The 9,411-nt window shown below is 44.8% G+C and overlaps 2 protein-coding genes across 3 annotated transcripts in view; both read right to left on the bottom strand.

Annotated features, from left to right (window-relative positions):
* LOC122266958 (uncharacterized) overlaps positions 1-3,891 on the bottom strand; it is a 6,764-nt gene extending 2,873 nt beyond the window's left edge. For both annotated transcript variants that reach the window (XM_043036950.2, XM_086542076.1), the window contains exons 1-8: positions 3,628-3,891; positions 3,004-3,285; positions 2,580-2,873; positions 1,996-2,370; positions 1,471-1,734; positions 1,125-1,385; positions 670-823; positions 401-510 (exon numbers count right to left, since the gene is read on the bottom strand). In XM_043036950.2, coding sequence (XP_042892884.2) covers positions 401-510; positions 670-823; positions 1,125-1,385; positions 1,471-1,734; positions 1,996-2,370; positions 2,580-2,873; positions 3,004-3,285; positions 3,628-3,841 — 1,954 coding nt within the window. In that variant the 5' untranslated portion in view covers positions 3,842-3,891. The remainder of the gene's footprint in view (positions 1-400; positions 511-669; positions 824-1,124; positions 1,386-1,470; positions 1,735-1,995; positions 2,371-2,579; positions 2,874-3,003; positions 3,286-3,627) is intronic.
* A 178-nt stretch (positions 3,892-4,069) lies between these two features.
* Positions 4,070-6,839, bottom strand: LOC147471050 (uncharacterized). The gene is made up of 4 exons (XM_086541468.1): positions 6,779-6,839; positions 4,857-4,994; positions 4,310-4,632; positions 4,070-4,093 (listed from the first exon to the last, which is right to left on the bottom strand). Exons 1-4 carry the CDS (start codon positions 6,837-6,839, stop codon positions 4,070-4,072), a joined length of 546 nt encoding a protein of 181 aa, XP_086397594.1.
* Between the last annotated feature and the right edge of the window lie 2,572 nt (positions 6,840-9,411).

The following is a 9,411-nucleotide window of genomic DNA, read 5'->3' as shown; positions in this document are numbered from 1 at the left end:
TGAAAAATGTGAAAAATATCAGTGAAACCTACGTCGGGTGCCCCTCCACGCCTACGTCCCTGTCAAGGAAAGTTATAATACTATAGTTTCGATGACAAGATAGCGGCATGAGGTAAGATACCACCCGTGTCAAATAATTTGGACGGACATCGTATGTAAGGATATACATGTCTCTAAATATTGCCCATCAAACTGATTTTTTCTTAGTGTGCGTGTCTGTCTCTACCTTTCCACTCCCTCTTTTCCTTTTTCTCTCTTACCCTCCCTCCTCTCCCCTGTCTCTTTCCTCACTGCTTCTCTCTCTTTTCCTCCCTCTCCCCTGTCTCCCTCCTCCTTGCTTCTCTCTCTCCTTCCCTTCTCCTTCCTTTCTCCTCTGCCTTCTTCTCCCGTCTCTCCGTACCTGAAGTCTCCCTTAGTGTGACTTTCAGCGGATCGCCGCAGTGCTGGTCATCTGCGCAAGGTTGAACACTGAACACGTTGCCAATCATGTTGCTTTTCGCCAAAGTGCATCTGAGTAGGAGAGGAAAGTAAGCTTAGATGGAGTGTGTTTGTTTCATTTTTATACATTCATATGCATAGTCTCTCTCTCTCTCTCTCTCTCTCTCTCTCTCTCTCTCTCTCACACACACACACACACACACCACAAGCACACGCAAGCCCCTGACTCACGTCTCCTTGCTGAGCATCTCGGTGTGCCTGACGGAGGACAAGGCCTCGTCGGCGAACAGAGTCACGTTGTACTTCTTGGCGCCCTCCATCTCCGCCCACGACAGCGTCACCTCCTCGGCGCCCGGAGCGAAGGTCTGGTTCACCTCGCCCACGGCTGAGGGGGGAGGGGGGGAGGGAGGGTGGTTGTCAGTTAATGTTTGTCTCTGGCTGTTGTTGATACTGTTGATATTCTTCGTTCTTTGTCTTTGATATCGTTCTAAGTATTTGTTCTTGTTATCCTTATTATGAATGTTACTTAAAATATTCGTGTGTTCTTTTGTTATATGGACGATATTAATGACGGTCATTACGATAATGCCAATAAAGGAAAATACATTATGACAATGGTAATGATAAAAATACAAGAGCAAAGACCGTAACGGTTCTCCTCCTCCCGACTTTCGAAAACAACTCGCCTTTGAAATCGTAGATCCTCCATCCGATCGTACTCGGCGTGTCCCTCGTCACCGTCACATTGCCCTCAGGCCCTTGGACCCCGTTCAGAGACTTCGTGCAGTCGCCTTGGAGTCCCGAGCACAAGTGCTGTTGTTCTCTTCCATTGTTCAGGGTTATGATGTAGGTGCAGGGGGTTTGCGCGCAGGAAGGAACGGGCTCTTCCCACCAGCTCACCTCCAGGACGCTGTTACTCGTCTGCGTCGCTTGGCCGATGGTGATACCTGACGGAGGAACGGATAAATAGAGATTTAGATCGACAAAAACAGACACACACTCGCACAAGATATATATATAGTGCTGACATACCATCTTTCCGGATCTCGATTCCCGTAGAGTCGCTCACACTCGAGCCCAAAGCCGCCCTGACCTCCACCATCCACGTCCCCGGAGAGAGATCCTGGGTCGGCCAAGTCGTGCTGGTGACCTCCTGCGAACCTCCTTCCGAGAGTCCGCCTGCGTTGCGAGGTCGCCACTCCACAAGGTAGTACTCAGCCGTGGGGACTTCCGCCCAGGAGAGCGCCTCGTTCTCAAAGACCAAGTCCTTCGGCTGATCGAGTTGGGCGTAGTTCCCTATATTGAGGTTGAAGAAAAGAGGGTCAGAAGGTACTTTGTCTGCTTTGTTTGTAGGCCGGGCTTTTGAGGACACACGTAATGGCTGACTTAATAGCGTAATAGTTTTGTGAAATTGTTTTTGAGGACGTTTCGTAAAAGAAAACATTTGATATTTCACGGTCATCGGAATTAGTTAATTCATAGGGAGATGCCAAAACGCTAATTATATATATTGTTTTGTTTTCTTCACTTGGCACACTGATCTCTCGTCTCACTCACCCTGATCTACTTTGTTGCACGTCCGCTTCCCCATGACGTCGCTCTTGACCGAACTGACACACATTTCGTACTTCTGAGAAGCCTCGACCTCGACCTCGATGCTCGAGGTGGACGCCGGAATGACCCTGAAAGCCAGGTCGTCGTCATCACTGACTGGATTGGCAGCCTGGATTAGGCCGAGAGGCTGTGGCAGTGAGCGGGCAGGATTGGAGGAAGAGGAGGAGGAGGAGGAGGAAGACCTCGAGGAGATATCGGTCCTCCATGTAATGACGTAGCTGGAGACGTCGGCGTCCTCTTGGGGCTTCTGCCACGTCACGAGAACCTTGTTCGGCGCAGCGGATTTCAGTGTCGTTTCGCCTATTTCGGGGACAGTGACTGCGGAAAAGACGAAAGCTTTATGTAAACCACACACATGTATGTATTTGTATGTGTGTGAATGTAATGTATATATCCATTCGTATATCCTTGTGAAGGTTTATTCATGTATCTGCCAACCTGTTTATTTACTTATCTTCTTTATATTCTGCCTGTCTGTCTTTCTCTCTCACCTGTTATTCCAACACTGCATGTTGGAGACCTCTTACCTGGCGACTGAGGCAAGGAGAGAATGGCGCTGCACACTTCGTGGCTGGTCGAGTCGTTTTCCTCCACGTACGCCGCGACGCACACGGAATAACGTCCTGTCTTGTTTTTGAAAACATAGGACGACTTGTCATTCCCCACTTTGATCGGGTCGTTGCCACCACCCGCAGTGGTCTCCTCGAGCGCCACGTGATACGAGCTGATGGTCTTGGGATCGCTAAGAAGGAACCAAGACACGAGGAGGTCGTGGGTGTCGGTGTTCCAGGCCGCGCCGACGCTTCTTCTAGCGCTGAGGACTACGAGCGAGAGAGGGAGTCAGTGAGTCACTTCTGCAGCAAGAAAGCCGAGGCCGTTCTTACTCATGTCTAAGACATGTATGCAATCCAAGTTATGCATGTAAACATCATGAACCTGACACCAACTTACAGAAGTCGCTGACGTCGGTGTTTCCTGAAGCCTGCAAGGCGCCAGAGTCATTGAAGGCCGCCAACAGTGTCCACAGTGACACGTATCCTTCTGCCTGTACCGCGTCGTTGGTCAACACGCAAGTGAGGCCGTCCTCCTGCGAAGGTAGGAGCTGCGAGGCCTCCTGAACGTCGCCCTCGGCGTTCTCCAGCGCCAGCAGGTAGAGGGAGTCCTCAGAGTGGGACTCGAAGCACACGCGCAGACGATTGTCCAAGGTTAACTCCGTCTCGGTGATAATTATGTCTAGGGACATAATAGGGAAGATGATTCAGGGCAGGGGATGGCACCACAGGAGAGATGCGTATTGAAGGGGAGCCGTGGATCAAGAAAAAAATCATTATGCAGTGCATGTTCAGGAAATTCCTTGTTAGTGTGTGTTTAACTTTTTCTATTTTCGTAAACTTAGTCCAAGTGCCAGACTTCTGAGGAGTTACCAGAAAGACAAGATGTCTGTTGCGAAAGGATATAAGATCCCTTTCATTTACTCTGTGCTACTACACACGAAATGCCCTTGAAATGATACTTTTGAATGAAGCCGAAGCCATTTCTTTCGAAAACTAAAGAATCGAGATGAAAACAAACTACCTGGTAGGTCCTCCAGAGTGAGCTCGACCTGCACTTCCTGCTGTACGCTAAGACCGATCTCCCTCAGTGTAACAGTGACCGCTGTTTGTGTTTTCCACTGGAGGTATCGGAGGCACTCCCTCTCGGCCTCCTCGCCCGCACCACACTCCACGGAGGAGAGTCGTCGCTGCTCGTCCCGACCTCGAAGCTGGGAGCCTTGTTGCTGTTGGTCCATCGCGCCCTCAGGTTCCCCTTGCCCACTGCTTCACTTCCACTTCGCGGGGTCTGCATGAGTCATGCGAGGAATAATAGATATATAAGTGACAATGCCTTTTTCTTTCCTTTTTTTTTGTGATTATAGATAATTTCAACTGCCAGCAGTGACACGGATATTAAGGAAGAGTTTGAGATAAACGGATGGATAGTTATGTGACGAGAGATAGATGAACAGATACAGAAAAAGTCAGAAGGAAGGTATAAAAGACATCTGACGACAGAAAATAAAAGGTTCAGAGAGTAACCACAAAGGAAATGAAGAAAGATTAGTGAATATGTGATAAGTATGAGGGAAATATAAAAGGAAATACCATCTCCGGGGACATGAAAAGCAACACATGGCTGTGAGTTTGGATCCCTTGCTTCCAAGAAGTCATCCCATGATGCACAGCAGACACAGCAATAATGCGCACAGGAAGCCACTCACCCAAAGGAAAACCTCAACGTCTCCGGCTGCGTCTTCGCCGCGCGTCACGAGAATCCAGACCTTGTCGCTCAGGTCGAAGTCGAGGTCGAGAGGGAGCGGACCGAGACACAGCTTATCCTCGACGACAGAGACGGATGAGAGAGAGGGATTCGACGTCATCCACAACTGCCGCCCATTGGCGTCGACCGCCACTAACCTGTACAGGTTTTCTTCCTCTTTTTGAGTGTCTTTGTTTCCCGCTTGTTGGTCCTCCATAAAACAGACGTTAAGGTCTGTTCTTGCGTCTCCAGTCTTGCTTAATATCAGTTCTGTTATGTTTATTGCTGAGGCGACACAAAAGGGAAGACAAACTCTCTGTTATTCTACACATACCAGCTATGTGGGTCGATTCATGTTTGAATAAACAAAATCTTTCTTTGTTTTAAACACAACGATATGAAAATCTTAACATGGCTCGACAAATGAGCATGAAAAAAAAGGAAAAAAAATCATTCAGATAGAAATACATGTAAGTAGCAAGTGTTATATGGGATTAAGTCCTACTTACTTTCCGGGATAGGCTCCAGCTTCACAGCCGCCGACACGCTTCTGTGGTCCCCTCGTACTCTCACACTGGCTGTATAATCTTTATTCAACTCTAACGCCAAAAAGAAAGCAGAACACCTGCTAATGTCTTCAGGGTCATCTGTGGGGGTGTGTGGGGTTGTAAAATTTTGTAAATTTTTCAATGTGAAAAATAGGGAAAAAAGTTTAAATTTTATTTATTAATTTTTTTTAATATTTATATTAAAAAGGAAAAACTTAAAAAATTTTTAAAAATTTTTAATTTAAAATTTTTATTTTTTATATAAATTTTTAAAAAATAATTAAATTTAATAAATTTATTTTTTATTATTAAAATTTTGTATATACAAAATAATATATTAAAATTTTTTTTTCTTTGATATTTTTAATATAAAATAAAAAAATAAAATATTATAAAAATATATTTAAAAAAGATTTTTGTTTTATATTTATAAAAAATATATATGTATATATGTATTATATATATATATCTATAAATGAAATTTAGACTTTTTTTATTTATTTAATAAATCCATATAAGTATATATCAAAGGAAAATATATTAACTAAAAATAAATATCTATCTATAAAACTCTATATATATATGAATAAATTATATCAAGTATGTAGCAATAAAAGATCAACGAAATCTCTATATATAGATATATTAAATAAATATATCAATATGAGATATGTCTAATATTATATTTAAATATAGTATAATATATCTATAAAACTATATATCGAATATAAACAACTATATGTCTTTCTATATATATGTATACTGTATACATACCTATATATATCCTAGTATATAATATATGATAAATATATAATATATATTTATATATATATATATATATAACATATATATATATATATAAATATTCTCATAAACTCTATAAAAAAATATATCTAATATATATATATATATATAAGAAAATATATATATATGATACAAGAATGTCTGACACTCGAGTCACTCTCTCACACACATAAAAAGACACACACCACACACAAACACAAACGGAAACACACACACCAGGCACAACCCACACACGAGCCAGACACCAGACATACACAGTATATTATCACTCACACACACTCACACACACCTCAAACAGCACACTCTCAATCACACACTCACACTCGACACACCACTCTCTTCCAGACACATCCAGACACAGACATACACACATCACAAACACACACACACACACTAAACACACACGAGCCATACACACCACCCACACACTCCCACTCACACAGTACACTCACACAACACAACACACACACTACACACACACACAACAAACACAAAAACACCCCCCCCGCAACACCCCACGTGCACACACTCCCTGATAGAGTGATAGAGAGTAGACACACACTCACCCTCCCAAACACTCACCTCACTCACACACACACACACAGAAACAACCCCCCAAAACCCCACCCACCCCCCCCCCCCCCCATACCACCCACCCCCCCCCCCCCCGCCCCCCCCCCACCCCCCCCCACACACCACACACCACACACACACTCACACACACTCAAACATCACACACGACACATAGGGAGTGAGGTTAGATATATATATGATATATAGATAATAGATATATATCACCATCAAACACATATACACACATCCCCCCCCACACCCCCCCCCGCACAACTCACTCTCACGTCAGGAACCCACACAAAAAACACACACTCTCAATCTAATTCTACATCTCAGTTCACTTCTCCATCACTCACAAATCAAATAAACACACAATAGACACTACACACCCGCCACACACACACACCTCCACAACATACACTACACTAACACAAAACACACACACAAACACACCGACACACACACACTCTCAGACACGCACACACTCTCAACACACAAACAACCACCACAGTCGCTGAGCGAGCGATCACACTTCAACTGAGATATGTGAGAGTCCTCTACAACCATAACACCATCACTCGCACAAATCTAACAAACACACTCACTATATAAAAGACACGTAACACTCTTAGTGATCAAGCTGATCGAGTACTCTCACACCCCCACCCTAACTACACACAAACAAACCTCACACCAAACTCACACACTCTATCACACATACTCACTATATCTACTCTACTCACACACATACACCCTCAGTAACACACCACACACTACACACACTCACACACTCACACTCACACACACCACACAACTAAAAACAATCATTATCTCTCCCACACAGCAACACCCACACATGAACACACCACACACTGGCACACACACACACACACTACACACTCACACACACACACTCAACACTCAATCCACCAGACACATCCTACATACACCTAAACACACACCACACACACCCACTCACACTCAACACACACAAACACACTCACACACCCACACTTACACACCTCTCACACTCACACAGCCACACACACGACTCACGACACACACACACTCCACACGCCCACGACACATGCACACACACACACCACTGATCACCCACCCACACACACCTCTCACACTCACAACTCACACACACACACACACCCACACACACACACACACACTACACCACACACACACACCACACCATCACACAGCACCACACACTCTAACCCAACACACTACCCATTACATACATACACCTAATACACACACACACACACACACACACACACACACAACACCACACACGACAAATCACACACACACACACCACACACCCCACACACATCAATAGACGATACATACACATATAGAGATGATATACAGACACACCACACACACACACAACGACGACACACACCACCACAAACACTCTCCTCACAAATCCATAAAACATGCCTGACACAGACCAGACACATCTCACGACACACAATCATAACACACACGACACCCTCACACACAACACACACAAACTCTCTCACTCATACTCACAATCACCACAAGTCACATACCATCAATCTATCACACTCCCACCCACACACAGCCCCTCCCACATCCTGTATCACACACAAACTCACTCCCCGGACCCCCCCACCTCGCACACACACCACACACACATACGACTCACACACACAAACGACAATAACAATATAATATCACATCTCCAACACCCTATCTCTCACTCTAAATAACTCAATCACCACACAAACAAACTCTGCAAAAAACCCTGCCACTCCCTCGTCAAGATGCTCACAACCCTGCCACATCATCACTCACTCACACACACTCACACACGTCACGACACAGAATCACTGACTCACACTCACCTACACACACACACACACACAAACACAATGACAGTCTCACACACCCACAATCACTACCACACAGCCCACACTCTCACCACCCCCCACCCACCATCCACCCGCCCCCCCCCCCACCCACCACACCCCCACCCCACTCTCCAAACACAACACTCACACTCTCACACAGCACACACACACTCATATCTTATCTTAACTCAATTATAATATTCCTATCTACATGTGGTAAATCGACTCGGTGTGTGTATTGTGTGTGTTTGAATACCAAATCTGACCTCACCATTTTCCTATCAAAGATTTTCACTGCCCCCCCACAGGAAATAAACACCAATTAAAAACAACCCATTCAACATCCACGTCCGAAAATAGCTTACGTCACATGGAGTCAGCACTCAAAGCCATCAGCAAATCTTAATATTATGTTACTTGAGGCTCCTCCTTAAATTACGCAGGGTGTTTAAGAGTAGAAGGCCAGTGATGTCACAGGGCGAGCGGCTTCGGTTTGTCAGGACCTCTGTGTACTGAGTGTTAGAGTTTTGCTTCCATTCGCGACTCGGACGTTTTATCGGAGGAATTTCTGGCAGCGACAATCAGGTCCTCCTCCAGCCGCCCCGGTGTAGCTCCAGCTGAACCGAGGGACGATCAGAACTGCCCAAGAGTGGAAACATCTTCTGATCAGTTCGTCAATTTCTGTACACTCAGCGAGGCACAAAAACGTGAGTTTAAAATGAAATAATGCTTAAAGGGAATCAGAACGAACATCCTTTCAGGCGGTTTTTATGATTCCCCCTTATCATTTTTATTTCCATTTTGCCATCAAATTACCCTTCAGGCACCATGTACATTTGCCGTCATGTCACACTGCTCGACATCTGGGGTTGGCCATCCCTGCACACTTCAGGAGGCTCCTTGATGTTATCTGGTTACAAGTAATAGCAGTATGTGTACTATGCTGAGACATGTGAAACATTCACTTTGACTGTCATTGCACTAGTTTCCACTTTTAGGGACTGGAATGATTCTGTCTCCTACTTTCGTCATCCGTGGTGAGTCTTGACTCTGTTGGAATGTAGGAAGGCACGTGCCATTTGTAATAATGGTGATAAGTAATGACTCCAATTTACGAAGGTTAATTATGCACATACCTTTACATTGCAACTGATCAGCAGTTATCACTATCCCTGGCAGGAGACATTATGACTGCTATAGGTCAAAAGTCTTTATTTACCTTCGAAGGTGACCCAAGAGGTCCTTCC

This window comes from Penaeus japonicus, unplaced genomic scaffold (assembly GCF_977035675.1).
Source record: "Penaeus japonicus unplaced genomic scaffold, GWHDUDI00000001_assembly GWHDUDI00000011, whole genome shotgun sequence".
Classification (NCBI taxonomy): domain Eukaryota; kingdom Metazoa; phylum Arthropoda; class Malacostraca; order Decapoda; family Penaeidae; genus Penaeus; species Penaeus japonicus.
The sequence above is the reverse complement of the archived record's forward strand: the minus strand, read 5'-3'. Positions and strand labels throughout refer to the sequence as shown.